This window comes from Phoxinus phoxinus, assembly GCF_949152265.1.
Source record: "Phoxinus phoxinus genome assembly, chromosome: 20".
Classification (NCBI taxonomy): domain Eukaryota; kingdom Metazoa; phylum Chordata; class Actinopteri; order Cypriniformes; family Leuciscidae; genus Phoxinus; species Phoxinus phoxinus.
Genome location: NC_136895.1, coordinates 7,279,871 through 7,306,016, shown reverse-complemented (window position 1 = coordinate 7,306,016; position 26,146 = coordinate 7,279,871). Strand labels below are relative to the sequence as shown.

General features: G+C 37.4%; 1 protein-coding gene across 2 annotated transcripts in view; it reads left to right on the top strand.

Annotated features, from left to right (window-relative positions):
* The window catches only part of tsc22d2 (TSC22 domain family 2), a 45,380-nt gene extending 22,962 nt beyond the window's left edge, over positions 1-22,418 (top strand). For both annotated transcript variants that reach the window (XM_079592100.1, XM_079592099.1), the window contains 2 exons: positions 19,942-19,993; positions 20,968-22,418. In XM_079592100.1, coding sequence (XP_079448226.1) covers positions 19,942-19,993; positions 20,968-21,240 — 325 coding nt within the window. In that variant the 3' untranslated portion in view covers positions 21,241-22,418. The remainder of the gene's footprint in view (positions 1-19,941; positions 19,994-20,967) is intronic.
* Positions 22,419-26,146: the final 3,728 nt, after the last annotated feature.

Here is a 26,146-nt window from a genome sequence, read left to right as displayed (position 1 = left end):
TGTGACTTTGAATATCATTTAGTGCTCCAGCTTTGTAGCTGTAAAAGCAACAATGGATAATTCACCTCAGATCTTGAAATTAAACAAATGGAAACAAGAACGTTCAAACTGAAGAAACAAATGTATTATTTGACAAAGATTGTTTAAGTAACTCAGTAGCCTATGTATTTGAATACTGTTTAAATGGTGTAATATTTGTGAATTTGATTATGTAGCTACTTATCCATTTTCTTGCGATTGCCGTCAAGATTACTCTCTGGTGCTGTGCACTTGACGCGACAGCCTGCCCACACGCCGTTCTGATTGGCTCTGGGTTTTGATTGATTTGTATGCAACTCGCAGTCGCGTCGCGGCTAGAGTGGACATACAAATGATTAATGACTGATATTGGTACACACAGGTAAAGGTGCCCAATATCAGTAATTTCTGAAAATAAATTACAAAAGTAAAATATGAATATGAATAACTTTCCTTTCCAGATTAAATGTCTTGGTCTTGGACTTTGTTAAATAAATTTCTAAATAAATGCGACTTATGTTTTTTTTCCTTTTCATGACGAATTTTTTGACTGATGCGACTTATAGTCCTTATAGAAAATATGGTATGTCTCTGATTGGCTACAATGATCAACGCTTCAAAAACACAGGAGTGTTTGAAAGCAGCGTCTATAAGCGGATCGGTCTATCAGTGGATATGTTAGGGATCCGCTGATAGACGCCTGCTTTGCAAACGTTGATCATTGTAGCCAATCACAGACAAAGGTTGAGCGCGTGAACACAATGGCCAATCAGCTGTTAAGAATCCGTTCAACAGTGGTTGTTCAAAATACTTGGGAAATGCTGGTATCGTCACATTTTCTAGATTTCATTACAGACTTGGTACTGAAGTCGGTACTTTTGATAACACTACAGTGCACGGGAATAAAAAGCGAAATTGAGCAAAGACTAGACGGGACGTACAGAAGGAGGTTTTAATTTTACATCTTACCTGAGCCATTCCAGAGCCTGAATATTTTCATGACTGAATACTTCATGAGTTGCTTGTATTGTGATCTGCATGATTGATATTCAAAATCCTAAGATAGCGCTGCTTTGTTTACGGTTTTTATATCTACATCCTAGTTTTGGTTTCCCTATTTAAATGACGAATGTAGACTATTGATACCTGCTGATATAATCTGTTATTTCCTTAACCACACATGCAAATTCACAGCAGTAGCGAACCATGACTTTTGAACCTTGGCCCTCTTATCCCCTTCCCTCAATGAGGAAAAAGGAAACTCAGCCTTAACTTATCTTTGACAAGAAATGCAACAAGCAAACAGCACAGTTAGTGTGAGAGTTATCACCAAAATAAAGCAAAATGTGATAAAATGCAAATCCTCATTACAAATAAAAGCGTCTATTTCAGTGGAGTATGGTGATAACTGGCCGGCTTGCAAAATGTATGACACGCAAAACCAACGAAATTAAATATAAGCCGTCACATCATGACAAATTAGCGACAGACACTTCCAAAATTATAACTGCGATCTTGCCATTTTTGAACCCACCAAACAATGTTGATAATTAATTACATCATTAGACTTGAACAGCAGCCGATTAAATGTAACCGACCGTAATAAACTTGTGGTTTGTTTGGGAAAAGTGTAGCTATTATGGAGAATTACAGTAATTGTGCGTAATGGTCGCCGAGTTGGTAAATTTACAGATTGACCAGTAATTCTGCAAAATGAGTTTTCTCAAATAAAGCGTAGTACATAAAATGGCCGACAATTCCAGCAGTAAAGCTTCAGCCTCTTGGTTGATGCTGTCATCCAGGTTGATCGCTTGTCATTTCTGGGGATGAAATGCTTTAAAAAGCTTTGGCTTTCTGCACCAAATTAAGCTCTGGTCTTCCTTTGCCGATTAACTCAACATTTTCATTATAAGTTGATCTTGAAAGCAGTGTGGATAATAAATTGGCAACAATGTCCAATAATGTTTCTTGGGTTTCCCATAGTGAACAGTGTTAGCTATTGTATAGAAACGCGTGTCTTTCATTTAACCCTTCACATTCCAACAAAAACTGAATAGGCAGATTTGAAGGGGATTTCATCAAAAAGATTGAATTCCTAAAATAACATTAGAACTAGGGCTGTGCGATATAGCTAAAAAAATGATCACGATATATAATGTTTCATATCGTTCGGTGTCGATAATTATTGACATTTTTTTATAACCTTTTTTTTTTTTTAAAGACAAGTAGAAAAGTTTGAATTTAAACCACTGTTTTTTTTATTTATTTATCCACATTATTAAGGCAAACAACAAATTATATTAGTTTTAGCAGTCAAAAATAAAATGTACACAATATCTTTGTCTTTTAAGAAAAAAAAGTAATGAGTGTAGTAAAAAAAAAAGTGTAGTATAATTAAAGAAACTTGATTTTTGAAGTGCTGGGAAAAGATGTGACGTACTTGAAATCATTCCTGCCAAACTTCCATGGTTACCTTACAGTTGCAGATCTGTGGACTTAAAGCCTATAACTAGTTCATTCACGGCACAATGTGTCTCCTGGTTTCCGCCAATAACCGAGACATTTTAATGCTTCTCACTAGATCTTGCAGCGATGTTATGACTTCAGTGGCGAATTCAAATGCTTTCTTTACTGGATCTCTTAGCGCTGTGTGTGTAGTAGCAGTGTCGCTTGATCAAGATCGGCTCGCGCTACACTGATATTGGTCCAAACTGATAAACGGTCCGTGAAGCACACAATAATAGCTCAGTTTTGCTTTCATTACGCTTGCCATTTGATGTTGGGTAACGTTGTGGTGGTCGCGCCAGCGCATTTGAATGGAAATATCGAATGCTATATCGAACTTTTTTTATATCGTTACTAGGGCTGCACGATTCTTGCTAAAATGTGAATCACGATTTTTCTCCAGGGGAATTGAGATCACGATTCTCTTACACGATTCTCATTTTTTTCAACCAAAATGTATTGCACTCAAGTACAAAAAAACAACAAAACACTGGACATTCAGTATAATAAAGTTTACTGTTTAAATTAAAACATGTATGAAAACTTGTGTGATATTCCTTTTTAAAATAAGTTTTAATAGATTTCATTATTATTATTATTTTACAGTACATTTTACTGTGCAATTTCTTTCATAATTTCTTTGAGTTTATACCGAACTTTTATTTTGACAGGTTGTCGTAAAGACATTACAGTTTCTGTGTGTGTATGATAGGCTACGAATGAATGACGATAGTTTTATCAAATGAAATGGTGAAATTCTCATGAAGTGACTCTCATAGCAGCTCTGTGATGAAGTGCACATGTGTAACATGTCCTCATAGCTACAGTGAAGCGCTGAAAACATGAAGTCACGCTTGCTTCAGTGTGTGTGTGTGTGTGTGTGGTAGAGCACACATTGAGCGCTCATTCCCAGAGACGCGTTGAACAACTGCAGTCTCTTTGAGTTTTTAATATTCACAGACACTAGTCGCGATTTGATTCATTGTACAGCCCTACTTTTGATTTATTCATTCAAAAAATGACCACATCCAGTGACGTTCTGCTTTATACAGTTGTGAGTGGATTCCGCGATTTGATCTGTCCATTGCAAACACAGACGCGGTGAATTATGAAAGTGTGAAAGTTCTGTCTCAAAACGAAGTTGTTACGTATCCTCGCGCTTTTTTAAGTGGGTATACGGAAATACTTGGCATTTCCTAGTGGGTATACGGCGTATACCTGCGTATCACGTAGACTACACCACTGCTTGTGGTGACGTTTGAGGTGATTGTATTTAGTGGTGTTACCTTGCGGTGCTGCGACGACGCAAAAACACTGTTTGCAAATTATAACTCTTTGCGCATCGTCTTCAGGTTTAAACCCGAAAAAGCTCCACACGGTGGAATGTGCTCCTTTTTTCTGTACCAATGTTGTTACGTCCTCACTCTCACCGTCGCCACCAGGATTTTCCACACTGGGGTTCATTTTTACCTCTTACCGCTACAGGTAAACTGACTCCCGTTTAGGTCTGCCGCCTTGTTACGTTACACGTCAGTAATAGCGGAACGTGGCCAATGAGGGAGAGGAGAGAAGAGATTTATGATTGATTGGTTAGTGTTTTGTTATTGTGTGAGTGTGACGGGCTCTGGTGTGACCAATAACGCTTGAACTCAGCATGATCTTAGGGAAATACCCGAAATACACGGAAGTGAATCGCCATCATTAAGAAATGAGATCGCATTTATGTTTGAATCGAGATCGTGATTTTTTTTTTTTTTTTTCGATTAATCGTGCAGCCCTAATCGTTACCGACAATGGTGTACCGTCGATAAATACCGATACCGTTTTATCGCCCAGCTCTAATTAGAACCGTTGACATTATACAAAATTGTTTTTGTACTTTTAAACTCTCATTTAAAAGTGTTAAACTGTTTTTCTTATGTTAGTTTAGGCCCTCTCTGACGGTTGTCAGTTTTGCGGTGTGATCGAGCGCAGCTTCAGATGCTTGGTGTGTCACGGCTTTAACATCTGTAACAAGTAACGCCCTTTTCACGCAGTTATTACATTGTAAATATAGCTGGGTCAAAATGACGTGACGCCTACATTTTCTGTCTGATTGCATTTTTCCAGGTAAAAATGGGTTTAAATTAGGGATGCAAACGATTAATCGACGATCGATTAATTGTCGATAATACATTAATCGACCAAACTTATCGATCATCGATTAAGCAGGTTCATGCGCGTGCGTGCTGCTCAACCGCGAAACACAAGCGAGCGCGTCGGAGTTATGTTTGGGACTATTTTACACCTTCATCATGACTATAAGTTGCCGTGTCGCGTTGTTCCAGGAAGAGCGCGTCCACAACATGAGTCATTCTGAATGGCACTCAACTCAAGTTCACTTGTGCATTCACGTCATTTTGTGCAGATATAATTTGTAATATCATGTTTATTTTGTATATATCTGACTAATCTCATATAGGTTGCGCTTCTTTGAGTTAAATAACGCGCTAGCAAAGTGCTCAACGGTTATTCATTCAGCGCGCGCCGCTCAAGCAGCAATGCACGACTAATAATAACGATGATTAATTTGGGACTGTCATATTACATAACATCAGAACACTATTTTATTAAATCGTTGTGAATTCATTGGGTTTAGTTGCCGTTTTCAGTGCGTTTATAACGTAACACACTGCAAGCACGCATCTGAGGCAGCGTTGGTGACACGTTGTATTATTAGTCGTTATATTTGATTATTAAATAATTAATTTAATTATCATTCACATCGAAACATTTTACAATCCTACTAGCCCTTTATTTGGATTAAAAGCCATTCTCATTCATTTGGTGAGTAACATAGCGTTTTTAACAAACCCTGTCATGCTGTTGGCCATATGCACTGCAGCAGACGCATAATTGATTGTTAATTTAAATTACGATCACAAATTCCCATGATCGAAAATTGACATCCCTTCAGTTCTATATTTGAAGTTTCCAGGTCTAGTAATCTTACGGTTACCTTTCTCAGACCAAGCATCAATAAGTGCTGCTAATGTTTCAAGTTTTTCAAGTAGTCAAATCAAGTTTTTCAAGTAGTTTACCAGATAGATTATTATGTAGACTTAATATAGTTTAGGCTAAGCCTACCCATATAGATTTTTATTTAACATTTATTTTATGTTGCTTAATGTTTGCAACAGGTGAGCCAGTGCACAATTATTTTTTATGTATTTTAATTTTCTGTGCATAATTTATTTTGTTAAACTACATAAATGCCATTCTGTACCGTATCCAAACTGTTACAATAAAACATCATTTGAGCAATATAACATGCATTTTTGTTCAGTATATAAGCAATATTTAGCTTTTTGTGTTAAAAACACTATTGATACCGTGAGAAATGTACATTCTCAGGAAAATAGCCGCTTATCAGTTAATCGTTAATCGATCGATAAGGTCAATCAACTAATGATTAATCGATAATTTGCATCCCTAGTTTAAGTGCATAAAATGATATTGTATATTTGTAGTACCTCTCCCATGTATGGTACTCACTTTAACTTTTCAACAACCTTTAGTTATTTGTAATTTTTTTGTTGGTCAAATCTTGGTGTGTCACGGCCTTAACATCTGTAAAAAGTAACACCCTTTTCACGCAGTTATTACATTGTAAATATAGCTACATCTTTTATATTTAAATTTTTAAGTAATGTAATGTACATGTATAACAATATAATGATGCAAAACCTTAGCATCAAATTACTAAAAAGTAGTCAACTGTGCTGTGTGGGTGTCTCTAATACAACAGCTGAGAAAGTGACGGTGAATTCGACATCTTTCTCTCTTCTGAACAACGTAATCAAACTCTTTCTATTTTTTCCTCTTTTGTAAAGTCGTGGAATTACTATCATGTATTTTGTTTTGCTATATTGGACAAAATAAGAGGGCAATTTTTGTTTTTGTTTTACTGTAGTCTCCTTTTGACCACTAGTGTACCCAACTATGACTACTTCCACTTCTGAGAGCCCTGGAAATGTGAACATGGTCCATTGTTGACAGGTTTTTTTTCGCGCCAAGTCTCCATCCAATCAGAGGATTTTACAACACCATGCATCTCCTACCAACTATTTTGCATGAGTTGCATTCGGAACGACCTGGAAGTGTGTGAGTGATCCTTGCCCGTTTTTCCTCTGTAACATTAACAAAGTTTGCAAGTGTATGATGCCTAACGTTCAGACTTATAAAGTAATGTAGTCTCGCCCATCCTTAAGCTCCTAATTTGTAATTAGCTCTAATAATCGTTGTTAAATGTCTGATTAAAATGTGTCATTTTTTTATCTATTTCTCTCTTTCTTTTTGATAAATTAGTTTTTTATGTGCTTTATTAAAGTACATTGAGTAGTACTGGGCTTTCTTACACCTCAAAGGCACTAATTGACATTTGATTATGATTGAGAAGTCGTTGGTTCTTGAACAAAGGGAGGGTTGTGCTGACACTGAGCCAGAGAGATTTAACATTACTGTGTGACTCATAACTCTGGTGGGAAGGATGGGATTCATGTCATATTTCTGATGTTTGCGACATGTTCGCTCCTGTCGCCACAGAAGCTCAGTGTTTTGCCCTGAAAGTTTTGTGACCCATTTGCATTTGTAAGCAGGTCTAAGTGACTGATTTATTGTGCTGTGACTCACCTGAATTTCTGCAGAATTTCATAATTAGATGAACCGAATTAACATCTTATGCAAAACAATTGAACAGCTTTGCTGGTGGTTGCAGCACTTTTAGGAAAGGCATGAGAATAATTGTTATAGATCTTTAGGACACTTTTTTTTTCTTTTCTTTTTTTTAATGCTTGTGCTAGGGGTGTGCGATATTACGATTTTTTACGATCTGCTTTTGAAGAAATATCGTAGGATCGTGCATTCTATCAGTTTGCATTTCTGGCGCCTCCGTCTCAACATGCTGTACAGCGCGACGTATATCCACATGAAAGGCAGAGGAACGGGACACTGTTGTTCATAAAAATTAATTATTTGCATGTGCTTTAAAGCCTTGCCGGTTAAACATGTCATTCGCTGCTGATGCGCTGTTCTAACGGGCGCTTTTCTGAGCGCAATACACCCGACGCGCACATGCACTAAAAGCCTGTCTAACAGCGCCCGTTACTGAACTAAGTTATCTTTCGAGTCTTATTGCTCTAATACTGTCAAATACACACAAGGTTTACATGAACAAAGTTGGTTATGTCTAAAGTGAAAGAACAATAGAAAAAATTAAGAGAAAATCTGCTTGTCAAATGCGTGTAGACTCGTTGCGCGCAGATCTTAAAGTGACAGTAGCCCTAATAGTAAACATGCTGCCGCTTGTCCTTAAAGGGACAGTTACCCAAAAATATAATTTCTGTCATTATTTACTCACTCTCTCTAATGTTGTTCCAAACCTGTATTAATTTATTTCTTGTGCTGAACACAAAAGAAGATATTTTGAGGAGTGTGGCTAACGGTTGCTGGTCCCCATTGACTACCATAGTAGGAAAAACTATTATTAAGTCACTGGGGTACATCAACTGTTTGGTTACCCACATTCCTCCAAATAACTTTTATTTTCAACAGAAGAGGGAGACTTATTCGGGTTTAAAGCGGCTTGAGAGAATTAAAATTTTTGGGAGAACTATCCCTGTTAATAAAACAACAAAATACAAAGAGCATCTCACTCACTCTTGACTGAGAACTTTAATAGTCGCTTTAATAAGAATCAATGTAAAATGTATACAGTGAAGTTTATGTTGTGTTTTATTTTCATATTTGTTCATTTAATTACTTTCTTCAATGCTGTTAAATTCACCAGCTGAAAAAAATAAAGCACTGTTTATTTAATTTGTATATTAAGTTGTGTATGTGTATCTTTGTTCTTAATTTTTAATAACAAAGAAAATGACAAAGATTTTTTATCTTCGCCACTTTGGCCTAAATGTCTGCCATTCTTTTTTATTTTATATTTTGTTACCTAAGGCTTTGTTTTTACAATAGGGACATTAGTTTGGCTGTGATGCTCAGTCACTTGCAAAATAGTAAAACCAACATGAAAAGGAATCGTGATTAAATCGTGAATCGTGATTTTCCTGAAAAAAATCGTGATATGATATTTTTGCCATATCGCCCACCCCTAGCTTGTGCTTAGTTTGACGTCCCTCTGGCTGTATTTATGGTACAAGCATCAGTGCACACGCAAGCAAAGCGTGTGCTTCTTATTTGACTATTTATCCTGATCTTTTATCTCCATTCAAACACTCCAGGGCTTTTAGCCACAGGCAGTTTTCCGTGAAAATTGTTTTGTTTGAGAATATTTGCATGGCTTTTTTTTACTCATTTGTTTGCATCAAGTGCCAATTAAAAAAAAAAAAAAAAAAATGTTAATGTAGAATTAGTTGTTGTTATTGATAGAGATACTGAGTCCATCAGTTAGGCTATATCTGTAAATCACAGCTGTTCCAGAATTACAATATATATGTAAATTAATGTAGAAAAATGGTAACACTTTAGTTTAGTTTCAAATTCTCACTATTAACTAGTTGCTTAGCATGCATATTACTAGTATATTGGCTGTTTATTAGTACGTATAAAGCACATTAATGCCTAATTCTGCGTGACCAGATTCTACACCCCTTAATCCACCACTACCTTAATACTAACTATTAATACGCAGTAATTAGGAGTTTGAGACTAAGGTCATATAGTTAATAGTGATAATTGGACCCTAATCTTAAGTGTGACCTGAATAGTTGTCTTGAAGGAATTGTTCACCCATAATTTTGATAATAATCTTTGATTGGCAGTTTAAAAAAAAATATATTTTGCAGAATGTTCAAGCTGCACTTCTCCATGCAATGACAGACCAGACAGTTATTGACTGAAAATCTTCCCTCTTCCATAACTCTCAACTTCTTATGATGCTTTATTTGACCCGTATGAAGCTTGACATGTTCACGGTCTACTTGTGTTGTAGTGAAAAGAGCCGTTTGGACCGTTTGCCTAATATCTCTCTTTTGGTTCAACGGAAGACAGTCAGATTTTTTGGGGGGTGATCCTGCATGGTTACCCTCCATTTCTCTTTTTGTAAAGATTTCCTTACTAATTCACATTATGCAATCAGTTGATGAATAAATTAATTGGTTTGACCTTCTTTTTTTTGTCGGATGCTCTAGCAAACTGGATTGACTGGCTAATTGAAGCACATTGTTGACTGCTTTAAAATGACTTAAGACCCAAATTAAACACTCTCTTATTTGAACTCTGACTTTAAAGTATTTTGCAAATTCAGCCTTGCATCTTGTTTTAAAATTTAGATTGAGGAAAGTAACCAACAGAGCAAAGATGTGAACTAGTTTCTATAGCTTGTCAGAAGTAGATCAAGAAGCTGCTTATCCAACATGTAAAGTTCAATTGTGCATTTACATCTAAAAATAGCCGGACTTGGTTAATGACAGAACTTTGAACTGTGTTATGTAGTCAAAGTAAACACAAACATCCAGCAAAAATGTCTGCAAATAGCCATTTTCTCAACTGGGATACATGTTTTAGGGAGACCTTGACATAAACAAGCTGTATATACCTCACAGCAAATCAGTTTTAATCCAATTCACTTAAGAATTTGTTTGATTCCTGTAATGTAGATGACTAGCTTAAATCAAATCAGTGTTTTCTTAGAAGTTGGGTTGACCTGTAAAAAAATAAAATGGCTACTTAAGACACTAAAGCCCCTTTCACACAGAGATTCCTTAAAAATACACAGATAATGTGTCCCGGGATCGTTTGATTTTGGTTCATTCACACTGCCAGTGAGTGCGTTCACACACACATCCCGTAAAGACACGTGACGTCTGGATGTGACCGTGTAACGTACGCTGGTCCTGGTCTCGGTTTCATTCCAGTTTGTAGACATTTTTAAGTTCTTTTTTTGTTGATGACGAACACAAACTTTCTTCTAAGAGCAACAGAGTCGCACGATAATTACGCCATTGCGATGGCACGTGCGTCGTCACTATGACAACACCCCTTACGGCATTGGTCCTGGCTTTTGTTCACACAGGACACACTGATCCCTGCAATGCTACTAGATCCCCATCCCGGCATCGATCCCGGGACGTGTTTGCGTTCACACAGAAGGCGCTCTAGCAATTTTACGGCAATTTCCCGGGATCAACGCGCCGTGTGAAAGGTGCTCATGTAAGACACTAGACTCTCTTTTGGACAGCATGTGCTTGGCATTGAGTATGGCCACTTGACGTTGAGGCAGTCGTTGAGACAGTCAGACTGGTAACCCAAAGGTTGAAGGATTGATTCTCAGTACTGGCAGAAAATTACTTGAGCAAGGCACCAAACCCCCAATCACTCCCTGTGCGTCGCAGTGAATGTCTGCCCACTGCTCCGGGTGTGTGTGTGTGTGTGTGTGTTCACTACTCACTGCTCCTAATGTGTGTGTGTGCACTAACTTGTATGGGTTAAATGAGGAGGACAAATTCCAAGTATGTACAAATTCCATTCTTGGCCTTTACGTCACTTGACTTTTGCCATTTGCAGTGTTGACAGCTGACTAAGTGTATGAGTTGGACAGTTTGACAAGCAAAATAATTAAATGTTTGATTGATTCATTTAGGAAATAGTTCACTTCAAAATGAAAATTCTGTCATTTACTCGCCCTCAAGTCGTTTCAAACCTGTATGAGTTTATTTCTTCTATTGAAGATATTTTGGTAACCAAACAGTTGATAGTATTTTTTTTCCTACTATGGAAGTCAATGGGGTTCATCAACTGTCTGGCTACCGACATTCTTCAAAATATCTTCCTTTGTGTTCAACAGAAGAAAGAAATTCATACAGTTTTGAAACAACTCAAGTAAATGATGACAGAATTTTAATTTTAAAGTGAACTATTCAATTAATAAAGTGTTGTCATAGTGTAGAGACTCATCAGCATATCTATCCTAATTGTCCCCTTTAAACAATGAATGCTTGCAGATTTGAATAAGCTTTCCCTAAGCTACTATAAGCACATGGGCGAGCTGCAGGAGGCGGCTGTTGTGGAGCGTGAGGATGGAGGCGTAACCGGACCGCATGAGTCCGCCAGCGGCAGGAGGCCACTGATCCCAGGCCAGCTGTGTCCTGCCCCAAAACATTATGCAACAGCTCAACGAAATAATTAGCAGTGTCTCTCAAGACTCTAGACTTGTTTACAGCAAATGGGTGTTGAGGATGAATCACTCATGGCTTTTGATTTGGAGCTGAAGGAATTACATAAACTTCTTCACATGCCTTACAGGGCATCTGGGGGAAGAGACCCTCTGAACAGCGTTTCAAACCGCGGTTTCGCATGTGACTCGGCTGCTTTTCCATGTAAACATATGCTTATACGCTTTTAGGCCTAACACTCGTATGTATTAGGGGTGGGAATTGGCGATAGTATTGCGATATCTGGGCCACGATTCAATATTATTGTGATTCTTAACATATTGCGATACAAGTGTTGTGATTCGATTCTGCGATATATTGCGATTCAAGTCCCCCCCATATTATTCAAAGGCATTACAAAAAATGAGGAAAATAAGACTGTCACATTTAATTCTGTGCACATTATCTTCTACACATTAACTGAAGTGCAAAAACTTTGTCCTTGAACATTCAGGACACAGGACCTTATTACAATACATAATTATTCTCAGAATAGGAGACCTCTCACATGAATGCACATGTTAACTTTAACATTACAAATTATTTAAATACAATAGTTACATAAAGCAGACATAATAGAGTAACATAAACCTGAGAATAATCATATAAATAAGAGTAACTTAGAGCTTTAATCAAATTATGAAAAATAACTGTACTGCTAGAGTCCAGTCCTATTGGCTGCAAGGTCATCAACCAAAATTAATTTGGGAATATTGGCATTTTTGTTCAGAAAAAGGAGTCGGTCAACATGCTCGGATGTTAAAGTGCTCCTCTGGGCCGTTACTATATCTCCTTTTTGATGAAAAACTAAATTTACCCACACTTTCGAAAGAAGACCGAGCGCCGTGCACAACCGGTTGTGATGGGGAAGCCATTTTCATTTAAATTTGCTGTTGAATGCACGACAACAAAGCACCGCAACAAGCGCCACCTTGTGGATGCAATACGCAAATATAAATTATCAGAGTAAACTCCCGAGAAAACCAATGGAACAAACCCGAAAGTAAAATAGATCATTTTATAATTAAATATTGCAATACTTTGCGCTACTGTATCGATATAATTGCGTGCGCAAAGAATCGATTTCCCCCCCATCACTCATATGCATATGCTTGACTGTTGCACTTGCTTCATGCTGCTTTTTTGTTTGCAGCATCTCACGCACCACATGCCATTCTGAAATGCAAGTTTTCAAGTTAAAAGTTTCTCGTAGCGATGGATGGAAATTTTGGCAGCAAAAATATTTTTGGAGGGCCAAACTAACTGGCTGAAACGGTGATGTTTAAAAGCCCTGATGTACTCGCAGCGGAGGTCTTATTCGTTCTTCGTTTAGGGATAAAAAGTTGGAAATACCTTTGCAGCGATTATATACTGTTAGCAAACATCCCGACACTGTCCACACTACGGCTGCACGATTAAACCAAAATCAAAACCGAAAACTTTTTTTATTATTTTAAATTAAATGAATATATGCACCGCGTGAGAGCGTGTTAGTGAAGAGCGGCTCTGTGATCAGTAAATGCTGCTCCATCTCAGAAAGCACTGCGAGTTTGAGTCGCTTATAACGTGCATTTGAAAAAGCTAATTTGTCTTTTTTTTTTACGTATTATAGCGCTTTAACGGTCAAAAACACACTTATGTCAAAATTACGATTCTTGGTGAGTATCCCTGTAAACACAGTCGGTTAACCTATTGGTTGTCTCTCCCAAAAGTCGCTCTTCATTTGCATAAAGTTAAACCGATCTCAACTTTGTCGCGTCGCCGGACACGCCCCATCCGGTCGCCAACGATCGATATCGCCGGAAATCGCCCGCTCCCCATTGAAATGAATGATATCGTGTCGCTTGTAGTGTGAACGCACCTTTGTCAAAATTACGATTCTTGGCGAGTATCTCTGTAAACACAGTCGGTTAGGCCAATGTCTTAAATAAACATAAGCAGCTGATGAAGAACGTATAGTGGGTCCGTGCACTAGCTCTTAAAGTGACAGCAGCCTAATATGTGTCATTAATGTTGATAAAAAGATAGCTTTAATTGTAAGGAATCAGGATTAATAGCCTATGCATTTAATTTATACAAGACTAAAAGACTGTCCAGTGTTATTTTATATTTGATTGCTTTATTCAGTAGTATTTCTGAATACTAGTGTTAGACCTACTCAGTTGTATCTTTATTCTATTGTATTTATTGTTGCTACTCTTTACATTTAATTCAAAGATTGAAATCAAGCTTCCTTGTGTTGTGTTAACTCTTGAGCAACAAAATTACCCCAATTTTACCCCAAAATATGGAAAATTTTCCCCCGTTTAGATGAATGTGTAAATATGGAGTAATTGATGACAAAATAATTGAACACCGACTTAATCATAGAAACTGGCAACTTTTATTTTTATCCTAACTATTGTAACCCATCGTGAGGAGCCGTATCTCTTAAACATATACTTTTAAATTGTGTTGGTTTAAGTTCTCGGTTACACTTTATTTTACAGTGTCCTTGTTACATATTTTACATGTACTTTCCATAGTAATCACAGTAAATTATGCATAATGCCTCAACCTAACCCTACAGTGAGCACATGTTGTTAGTTAATATTACTCGGTACTTAAATGTATAATTACACTGTAACGATGACACCTTAAAATAAAGTGTAACCAAGTTCTCTTAGAAAATATTATTTAGCAAACACTTTCAAGGAACAGCGTCAACCCTGAATCCATTATAGTCCAAAGCAAACTTTTCATATTTTTAATATACATTTTTAAATTGCTCTTCGGTACTATTTCAACTTGTTAATCGCCATGCAAATTGGCAATAAAGTTAATAAAGTAGCATTAAAACACCAACCAACTTCATCATGAGGAAACAATTTAAAAAAAACAAGTTTAGACTTGAGATGGAAATATTTATATTTTTAATATGAATTCCCTGAGAGTTCGGAAGAATTTTTAGTACGTGTTCCTCTGCACATATTTCCATGTTTGTGTTTTAATTACTAATGGTCTTTTCTCCAGAACTGAATTTCCCCAGTGTTGTTTATACTGGAGGAAGTTAGCTGGAACAGACTGGAATTCAGGTTTCTTTTGTTAGTCACGATGTAACACGTAGATATCATCTACTACATCATCCTCATAAACCATGCGGTGTAAAGAGTGAGCCAACGAGATGTTGTCATCATGTTAACTGATGTTGCCAGAACTACATGATCACACGACTTGCAGCTATTTTATGCTCATTCATACTAACGAATTCAGCAAAAAAGTGAATTAATAATGATTTAAAACGAGAAAAAAGCAAAAACTTGCGTCTGTTAATCAAGTGCCAGAGGTTGTGAATGCACATAATCATCAGAGGCGTTCAATATTTTAACATATGTATTTTTCAGTTAATTCATGACATACTTTTTTTACTTCTTTAAATCTTGATATCCACTTAGTTTTTGAAAGATTCAAATCGGACTTCCAAGTTAAGCCACTGCATGTTCTGGCAACAACTAGTGCAAATTCAGTGAGATTGGGTCATGATTGTTATATTTGATTAGTTTCCTAGAAAGTAGACCTCTGGATCTTGTGGAAACGGCGTCCCCAGAATTGTGTACAATCCGGACAGTCTTTCCAAAAGGTCGTATTTGGGTAAACAACTCCACATTTAGAAAGGTTTATATAGTCAGTGTGTGTGTATATATATATATATATAACTAACATGCAGTATTCATACGCAGCCAGTCTTCTTGGCAGCAAGCAGGGGGTCAAAGACGCAGAGGCCACTGGAGACGACGGGATCGTTTAGGGTTAATTGCAGCTTTCTGATTTAAGAGCAGACGTGATGTCCCCGCTTTTATATGCGAATGCATTCATGAAATTAGGATTTACACACGAATGGTTCTAATCACCATCGGCCATTTAGCGGAGGATTCTTGTAGACGAAGGCCTCATCCACACTACTGCGTTTTAGTTTAGAAACGGAGAATTAAAACGAATACGATCTCCGTCCACATTAAAACGACTGAAAGCGCGGATCACGTGATCACTCACCAACACTGGGCGTGCCGGTGTACACAGGCGCATGTAGGCGGTTATAGCGTTGTAAAAAGCATTATTTATTTGCACAACAGCTGCTAGCAAAGACATCAACGTCAGTAACGCTTGTAATCCGTTATCCATGTTGCAGTCACTAACGTTACGTAGTCCAGGCTGTATGTTTTCTTCCGGGGACGGGTCATGTGATGGGTGTCTGACGAATCAGGGAAGGATACGCCATGACTGATGACACCCAATCATAGAGCCGAGCTCCTCCGTTTAAAAGTCCTCTGTTTTGACCGTCTTCACTAAAACGCCCTCCGGAGATTCAAAACGCGAAACGGGGTCGGAGCGTTTCTAAACTTTTCCGTCTTAGGTCTTCGTTTTTGCCGTTGTAGTCTGGACGCGAGGTGCAAACGTAGCAAAAGGTCTCCGTTTCTAAACGAAAACGCAGTAGTGTGGATGGGGCCTAAGACGTACTTGACAGCACATTTTAATTTCGGATAGTTTGCTGCCTGAAGGAACGTTTTGGGTTTAGTTGCACAGATTGTGAAAGTTAAAGGCACTCGATGCACTTTGGGAAACGCCTTCATTGTGTGGCGACATGTTTGGGTTTGCATGCACACGTGTGGTGGACGTGCCTGCGGTCCAGTTCCCTGATCAGGTGCGGTTGCTGTTGACACCAGGATAAGGCCTAGAAAGCACGTCGTGTACCAGAAAGGTCTTCAGCTTGTTTGTAGGAGCACTGAGTGCACAGAAGCCAATTGGAGACTGGTGACTTCTCGTGGTTTGAATGCACTGTACAGATACATTCTATTGAACAACATTCCATTGATAAACGGAATTTTTATATATTCCATGTTCTTTTTGAGTCATTCCTGGTATTCGGTGCCTTTTGGCCATCACAAAATGTAGGATAAAATAATAAATTGTGTAGCTTGTAAGGTGATAAAAAAATATTCTGGTCAAGCTCGGGTACATGCATTTAACCATTTATTAAACAAAAATGTCCACCCTGTTAAAAAAAAGATACAAATTAAAAATTAAAAGGCATTTTTTGTTTACTTTAAGTAATACAAATATTGATACTCTTGTAAATTTTCATTGTCACTGAATTATTCGTTTTTTTTATTATTTTTTTTGGTGCTGATTTTATGAAATTGTAAAAAAAAAAAAAAAAAAGGCTTAACGGGGTGGACAAGTGGTAAAAAAAAAGGGATGATTTCTTATCGCTTATGCACAACCAGTTACAATTTTACTTTATTTTGAACTGAACTAGAAACAATATGTAAAACATTGACAAATTAACTTTAAATACTTCAACTTTAAACATGTTCACTCAGTTAGCTCATCAGATTTAACAGGGTGGATATTCTGACCTAAAATCAGCCAATGAGCAAAAACAAGCTAACATAGGTTTATTAAATATTATTACATATTTTTATATTAAAAGTATGATTTTTCTGCTAACTTTTTTTCATATTTCCCTTAACAGGGTGGACGCACTAAGGTTGACCACATCACATTTGGTAGAAATAGACTGTTAAAAAATATCGAGCATCTCACTCGCTCGCCCAAGTTGATTTCCCTCCAAAGAAGTGATGACAGCTTTATGATAATTTTTTTTTACTTTAATGTATAGAGAAACTAGTCAAAAATAACAGGGTGGACAGAGGAAAAATGCTCATGTGTGGTAAATGCTGTAAAATGTCTCATGTTTTTAATCGACTTCAATATGCTTAGAGTTCAGATGGTGTTATGTATGACTAAGACGGCTTTAACATTGATATTGTTCAACATTTTAAGGCCGTAAGATCATCATCTTTACCGGGGACACAAAAGGCACCGAATCCCAGGAAAAATTACTTTTTTGTGTGTCTTGTTTATTTTCTGTTCAAGATTCAAGGAATGCCGTTTATTCACCTTTAACCAAATTGAAATGTATTTCAGGTTTGTGGATGTTAACCATCTGTTTAAATAGTAATTACAGATCTCCTTTTCCTTTGTAAACATATTCAAGCATAGGCTATATATTGAAAATAAAATATTTTTCTTTTTTCCGCCCTAAATCTTGATGTTTCTACTGTAAGATGTGTTTAAATGTGTTTACTTAAAACGCAATGAAGTGTCATCTGTATGGCTTCTGTGCAATATACATCTCGTTTAATAAAACAATCGCGCGGAAGGAAAGCAGGATAGAGGAGACCGAGTACAGGCAAATCTGAAGCAACGCTTCTGCGCATGCGCGCCAGCCTTCCAAAAACACCGAAGCGCGTGGCTGAAGACGTGTAACTCCGCCCCTCTCCGAAACCACGCCCCCTCGAGACCACAGATCCCTTATATCCTGAAGAGCGCCTTCACTAACACACTCACACACACACTTCAGCATCTTGAGACTAAACTGCTCACCAACATGCGCTGCAAAATGAGCTATTGTCTGCCGTACTCCCCCGGATCCTCTCCTACATACTCCGCCAGACTAATGTCATACAGGGCACGATGCAGCAGGTAAATGTTATGATTTTCATAACGGAATTATTAAATCGCGCAATGTTTTCCATAGGTAGGCTTTGAGTTATTTGCTTTGTCGCTTGAAGTGCTGGTGCTGAATCGGAAGATACACTTATTTTTAAGAGCTGTGTGTCTATGTAAAGAACATAATTGTGAGAGAGGTGTATCTGATATGATTATTATGTTAGATTCGTACATGTTGGGTTTATCACGAATGTCACGTACGCAGTGTCTCGGGAGCGCGCGAACTAACTTTAGTTGCATTCATGAATACATCAAACCCTTGTATATGAGAAGTGCCGGTTGTGCTAAAACCCGTATGCACGTGCTGCTAAAGACTAGTATATTTATTGATCACTTGTTTATATATTAAAGCCTTGATGAGGTTGCATGTACGCTAGATCTCATTGCATTGCAAGTCCAGATGGACGGAGCGCATCGCAAAAAATAAAAACAACTCGAAATTTGTTTGATGAAGTTGGACAGTTTTGACGTAATGCTCATGACACGATATTATGTCGATGTCATATAATAAGATATCATATAATAAAGGCATGTATATCTATGGATGTGACGCGCGTCTCCATTGATGAAGTGTAAGCAAGAGCACGTGTCTGTGAACCGCAACTAACAACATTGAAGCGTGAATTATTATTATTATTATTATTAATCACTCTATCTATTATATTGGTTAATAATGGTTTTGCCAACATAAACGTGTGATGTTACGTATTTATAAATATGGAGCCAGAATATGGTAAATCAGACAACAGCAGTTAAATTAAAGTCCCTCTGTAGTCAATAAGTTTGTCAATAATTTAATCTTTGATCACCAAAATGACATTTCAATGTGGAAAAAAAAATATTAATGCCTTGAAATAGTGTGAATGTAACCCTTGCTTCAAGAGTAACCAGTACTATGCAAATTAAACAGCCTCCACTCAAGTGGAGATACTGGTTTAATTCAGCCGTATAAAGTGTGTGTTTGATACTCAGCAATGGTGTTGACTTATGAAATTGCACATGGTTTGTCTTAAAGCATATTAAAAACACCATATGTACATTTTAAAAACGATTTTCACCACAGGGGGACTTAAATGTACTGTAAACATCAGGAACACTGAGAATTTAGCTTTTTTTTAAATATATATATATATATATACAAAATAGTTATGAAGGTGTGATACTATTGCATGGTGCAAGAATTATATATATATATATATATTAGTATCACACCTTCATAACTGTTTTGTATGCACAAATTCTGAATGTGTTTCTTAATGGGTAATGGAATATAGCGGTGACAGGTGTGTGTGTGTGTGTGTGTGTGTGTGTGTGTGTGTGTGTGTGTGTGTGTGTGTGTGTGTGTGTGTGTGTGTGTGTGTGTGTGTGTGTGTGTGTGTGTGTGTGTGTGTGTGTGTGTGTGTGTGCATGTGCATGCCTGATCTTTATCTTGTAGCGCTGAATGTATGGTTTTATAGGATATGTGCTGATAAGAGCAACAAGGAAATGTCATCTGGATTTACAGTTCTGAGTTAATGCACGTGATTAGTTGGTGGTTCGTGTGAAGTGTGATTAAACTGATATGATCTAACGTGCCCGGCAGGACTTGAGGTTATGAGATCACCAATGCAAACTGGTTTCTTCTTTCTCTAAAGCGTCCTCTTTGTTTTTGTCCCTGCAGTGCCTCTGGTGCCAGTGTTGTGGCCATAGATAACAAAATAGAGCAAGCTATGGTGAGTATTTGAGGTCTTTCTTTCAAAAATATATATTTGTGTTATTTTACCTGAGGCATAAAGGCAAGAAATGTCAAGGTCAAACTTTAAAAAAAATGCATTTAAAAAATACTTGACCGAAAATGCTTATTGATATTTAAAAAAAATGTTGTGAAGAAAAGCAAAGTTATGTGGTGTGACCGACATACAGAGAAAACTTGTCAGGAAATGATGATTTATGACCCATGAAGACCTTCATGACTGTCAAGTTCAATAAATCTCAGATAATTTGACGTTTTTATGGCAAGGCAAGGTTAGTTCAGGTTGTAAGGTCATGTGATGATGCAACTCCCCGAAATGTAATGATGTTTAGAATGAATTCATGTAATCGATACTTTTTTTTTTTTTTTTTTTTTTACTTTGTTACACCACATGACATTTTTGAAGCAGTTAAAGGGTTAGTTCACCCAAAAATAAAAATTATCTAAATTTACTCAAGCCATTTCTTCTTTCAGCCGAACATAATCAGTTATATTAAAAAATATCCTGCCTCTTCCAAGCTTTATAATGGGAGTGAGTCATATTTTTTTTTTAAAGCCCAAAAAAGCCAATCCATCCATCGTAAAAGTTATCCATACGACTCCAGGGGGTTAATAAAGGCCTTCTGACGCACGACCATGCGTTTGTGTAAGAAAAATATCCATATTTACAACTTTATAACATATTTAAGCCTTTTTTTGGGCTTCAAAAACTCCCAGTATAAAGCTTGGTAGAGCCAATATTTTTTTTTAATATAACTCTGATAGTGTTGGGCTGAAAGAAAGTCAGATACACACCTAGGATGGCTTGAGGGTGAGTAAATCACGGGATCATTTTAATATCTGGGTGAATGTCATAAAAGCTTATCAAATCCATAAGAAGCCATTTTGAATACAAAAAGCACATTTCTAAGCGCTCGCATCCGACTAACCCCGGTCCTGCTCTTCTCTCTCCAGGACCTCGTGAAGAGCCATCTAATGTACGCGGTGCGCGAGGAAGTGGAGGTCCTGAAGGAGCAGATCAAGGAGCTCTTCGAGAGGAACTCGCTTCTGGAGAGGGAGAACGCAGTATTAAAGTCCCTGGCCAACACGGAGCAGTTGACTCAGCTCACCTCCCAGAACAACATCCCCGGAAGCACTTCTCCCCAACAGACGCCAGCCAACGCAGTCCTGCAGGAAGGAGGCGATCTCGTGGCCTTGCCCCCACAACCCAACGTGTCCACGGCGTGAAGACCTGCAGCGCGGGGCTCTGGAGACTTGCATAAAAAAAAAAACACAAAAAACCTGCAAAGGAGATTTTCGTTTGCCACTTGCGGAGAGCCTTGCTCCGAGTATCCTCGCTGCTTGGCTTTCCCAGTATTAGACAATCATTTTGGGAGAAGCTAATTTTGGTTTGGCTCTTAAGATTGCCGTTTGGTGCGGGCGATTGGGGAAAGAGTTCGGTAGAAAGGAAAAGTGGAGATTTAGCTGGAAGCTAACAATGGGATCGGAGGGTAACTAGCATGGAGAAGCTCGGGAGATTGGTGTGTTTTCCAGAGCCGGCGTGCATGACTAAGTCCTTTCGTCTGTTTAGTTTTACTGTTTGCATATATTTATTAGAGGGCTGCTATTTTCATAATGTAAATTGAACAATGTAACAGAGGTCTATTATATATATATATATACACATACATATATATATATAGAAACTTTCTTTGGGTTTCTGAAATGTAAGATAATAAGTTTTAGGCAATAACGTCCCCATGGCACAGTTCCAACACTAAAGGTGATTCAACAACGTCGCTGATGCACACAAGTCCTGTACTGGCGAATTGGTTTCGGGGGTTTTGAATGTACATGTGTATAGATTGTAAAGTATTATAAGTATAGCCAGTTGTACAGGTGAGCATCAGTTATCAAGTATTTTTTCTGTTGGATTTTATTATATACTTTCCCTGAGTACTTAAATTCCGGTTTTCAATTCTGAAACGTTCTTTATTTTCAAATCTGGGATTGGGATTGGGATTGGGGGGGAAGAAGCTGTGAATTTGATCATATTTGTAACCAAAGAAGAAAAGCTGTGTACATTCGTTTTGCTTCGCACATTTTCTCGCTCGCAATTTTTATTTTTTAACTTTGTCACGTCAAAACGATCCTTTGTTGCTGATTAGCATGTTCTGCACACGATCTATCAGACCATTTTCTTACCTCATGCTTTTCTTTTTTGTTTTCCTCATTACAATAACTTAAGCAGTCTGTGAACGATGTTTGGTCTCTTGGAAAGTGAAAAGTCCCTGCAACGCGCAAAAAAAACAAACAATTTGAGCCATCTGTGTTCATTTGCATGGTGTTGTACAACTTGATATACAGACAAATGTTTATTACATTGCAGAAAATGTACAAAATAAATTACGATTTATATTCCCAGGTGTAGTTTACACTGATTACTATTCGTTCAAAGAATAAGTCATCATCATCATCATCATAAATAAAAGCCGCAAAAGTGTTTGCAGTTCACAGATATCATTTAAAGTCATTTACATATAAGGCATAATGTCCTTTTGTTTATAATGTCTTTTGTGCCTCTTGCACTATTGATGCAGCGATCTGGTTTATTTTTGTTGCCCAGTTTGAGCCAAACAGAAATATTGTACACTCAATGTACATTGGTCTGACTTTTTTTTTGTTTTTGTTTTGTTAGGTTTGCTTGGTTTTCTTTTTTTGTTGAAGGAAATGTAGTATACAAGCAAAATGTATTGTACTTGATCACTGAGCCTTTGAGAATATCTTAAGAATACCCTTGTAATGTGCTGTTTTGAAACGTTTAGTTTTCTGTCAGAAATAAATTACTGTTCCATTGAGAACTAGACCATTTTAAATGTTTTCTAATATTCTTGTGCAGCACACACACACACACACACACACACACCTACCTTTACAAGCCAACCATTCACTAAAAATACGTTAATATATATATTAACTGACATGAATTGGTAACTTTTTAAAGATGAGTATCTCACACACACACAAACACACACACACACACACACACATTGTTTTACATGATAAATGTAAAGTACAGAACAAGAAGAAGAGGCGGCTCACACAACGCATCTCACGCGTTTTGCCGCGTCACGTGCATACGGCGTTCAAAAAACGCGGCAAATAAATTTTAGGGTTCAACGATGTACTAAAAACGTAAAAGTGTTTTTCTTTGTACAGATGACAACGTTGTCAAAACGATCCCGTTTTTATTCAAGCCACGTCAGTAGTTGGCGACTATAAACACAAAGCGCCCATTATAGACCGTTATGCGCCAGAGAAACAATGGCGCCGCCATCTTAATTGTCTTTGAACTTCCGTTTTGCGGTCGCTCTGTGTATTTCAATTGGATCGCTGTCCAGGAGTAACTTATGGAGACAGAATAGAATCATTAATAATTCACGCAGAAAACCTGATTTACACATGCGTAGACAATTTCACATGCATGAAACCTAATTCACGTACACACAAAAAAAATTCACGTGCGTGGAAAAAATGTTTCCCCACAAAAACCAATTCACATGCGCAAAATAAATGTATATATTCATAAAATACATTTCACAAATGCAAAACACAAATCGTAGATATACAACTGTGTGCAAAAACCTTTGAGTGTTTAAAATGTACGAGTGTATCCCTGAATGTGGACGTGCAATCGTCAATCACGTGTGAATCGCCTCGGATGTGTGTGTGTGTGTTTTTGAGACTTTCCTGGCAGAGCTCTTGACCCACGCGGGTCAGTCGTACTCTTGAGCCAATCAGATGCGAGCTTACCATTCAACCAATCATATATGGAATCCCCTGAGAGTGCATTCGAGGAGCACGGTTCTGCGCACCATTTGCGCAATACGGATTAATTAGAACGGAAATGAAGCTTTCAAACCAGCGAAGAACGGGTACGAGTTTAGTTTATTTAATAAAAGTCTGAGTATACACGGTTTATCGTTTACAGTTTGATTTTGAGATAGCGGATTTTTTGGTGATATAGTGACATAGTGCGATTTGATTAGTTAGCTATAGGCTAGGCTTACATTTAAATTTACACAACACATTGACTGATAGGCTAGAGACAGACAGAGTATAGCCTACATAGTGACACATCAATAGATAGATATAAATATAGATAGCTAGATTAATAGATAGATACATATAGGCTATAGATAGTTTATAGATAGCCTACATATATAAATACATAGATATTATAGATGCATATCTAGGTACATAGATAGATTATAGATACATATCTAGATACATAGATAGATTCATATAGATAGATACAAAGATAGATAGATTTGGATAGATAGATGCCCAGAACTCATGATCCACTAACTTACTGGAAAGAGAGAGCAGTAATCTTTCCTCATTTGTATGTCCTTGCTAAAAATGTCTTTGCATGCCAGCAACAAGTGTCCCTTGTCAGAGGATTTTTTATAGGTTACAAGTCACATATTAGAAAAATACAATAATAAAAATAAAATTTTAATGGCTCGTCAAGGTTGTTTCAGGATCAACACCTGCAAGTGACCACTAGGTGTCACCGTGGAGACAGGTGTCGGATTGATTCGAAGCCTCGACACAATATGGACCATTTGGTTCAACTGTTTCATTGCTTCACGGAGCCTCGATCTGCCCACCACTACTGTCCTGCACAGTTCATCTCCAACCCTAATCAAACACACCTGCCTTTAATTTTCAAGTGATCCTGACGTGCTCTGAAGACCTTAATTGGTTGCTTCAGGTGTGTTTGATTAGGGTTGCAGATGAACTGTGCAGGACAGTCGATCGCCAGGAGCAGGATTGGGCACCCCTGGAGTAAACGATAAACCGTGTATACTCAGACTTTTATTAAATAAACTAAACTCGTACCCGTTCTTCGCTGGATTGAAAGCTTCATTTCCGTTCTAATTAATCCGTATTGCGCAAATGGTGCGCAGAACCGTGCTCCTCGAATGCACTCTCAGGGGATTCCATATATGATTGGTTGAATGGTAAGCTCGCATCTGATTGGCTAAAGAGTACGACTGACCTGCGTGGATCAAGAGCTCTGCCAGGAAAGTCTCAAAAACACACACACACACATCCGAGGCGATTCACACGTGATTGACGATTGCACGTCCACATTCAGGGATAAACTCGTACATTTTAAACACTCAAAGGTTTTTGCACACAGTTGTATATCTACGAATTGTGTTTTGCATTTGTGAAATGTATTTTATGAATATATACATTTATTTTGCGCATGTGAATTGTTTTTTGTGGGGAAACATTTTTTCCACGCACGTGAATTTTTTTTGTGTGTACGTGAATTAGGTTTCATGCATGTGAAATTGTCTACGCATGTGTAAATCAGGTTTTCTGCGTGAATTATTAATGATTCTATTCTGTCTCCATAGTAACTAGCTTTTAAAGTGGATTTACTCAATGTAAAGTTAACGAAAGTTATCATGAGGATTGTAATGTTTGAAGCTGATGTCTTAACAAATGTCAGTAGACCGGGAAGATTTTAAAACGAGCAGTTCATAAATACACAAGATCGCAGTGAAAATACAGACCGGAAGTTTTTTTTATTATTATTTGTTTTATTTTTTATTATTATTATTAACGAAGCAAATACAAACAAAACAGGTACAATGTAAAATCTTACTACAGACCCACAGAGCATATCTTAGAAAATAAATACATAAAAGAACAGAAGAACATGGAGCATGTTATAAATGACAAAAATGGCATTTACATATTCAAAATAAAATAAAACAAAAGGGCAATTATTCAATAAGATTGATTATAAAAGAAGCCAGTTTCTCTGCATTCTTGTTATTAATCAATAATAAAGAGTTATAAAAAAGTTTCAACTCATTCCTCCAATGAGTAATGTTAGGAATTGTCTTGAAAAAACGACATTTATGAATTAAATGTTTACTTAACAAAATTACATTGTTAATGCCAAAATCATTGTGATCATTGCGAAAAATACCAAATTTTATATCATTAATTGTTAGATTCATCATCTGAATACCTTTGGAGACGAACAAATGTTGAAGGTCCAGCCAAAACCTTTACAGACCGGAAGTCAAAAGACAACGAGCGCAGCGCTGAAAAGGGGCGGGGCTACATA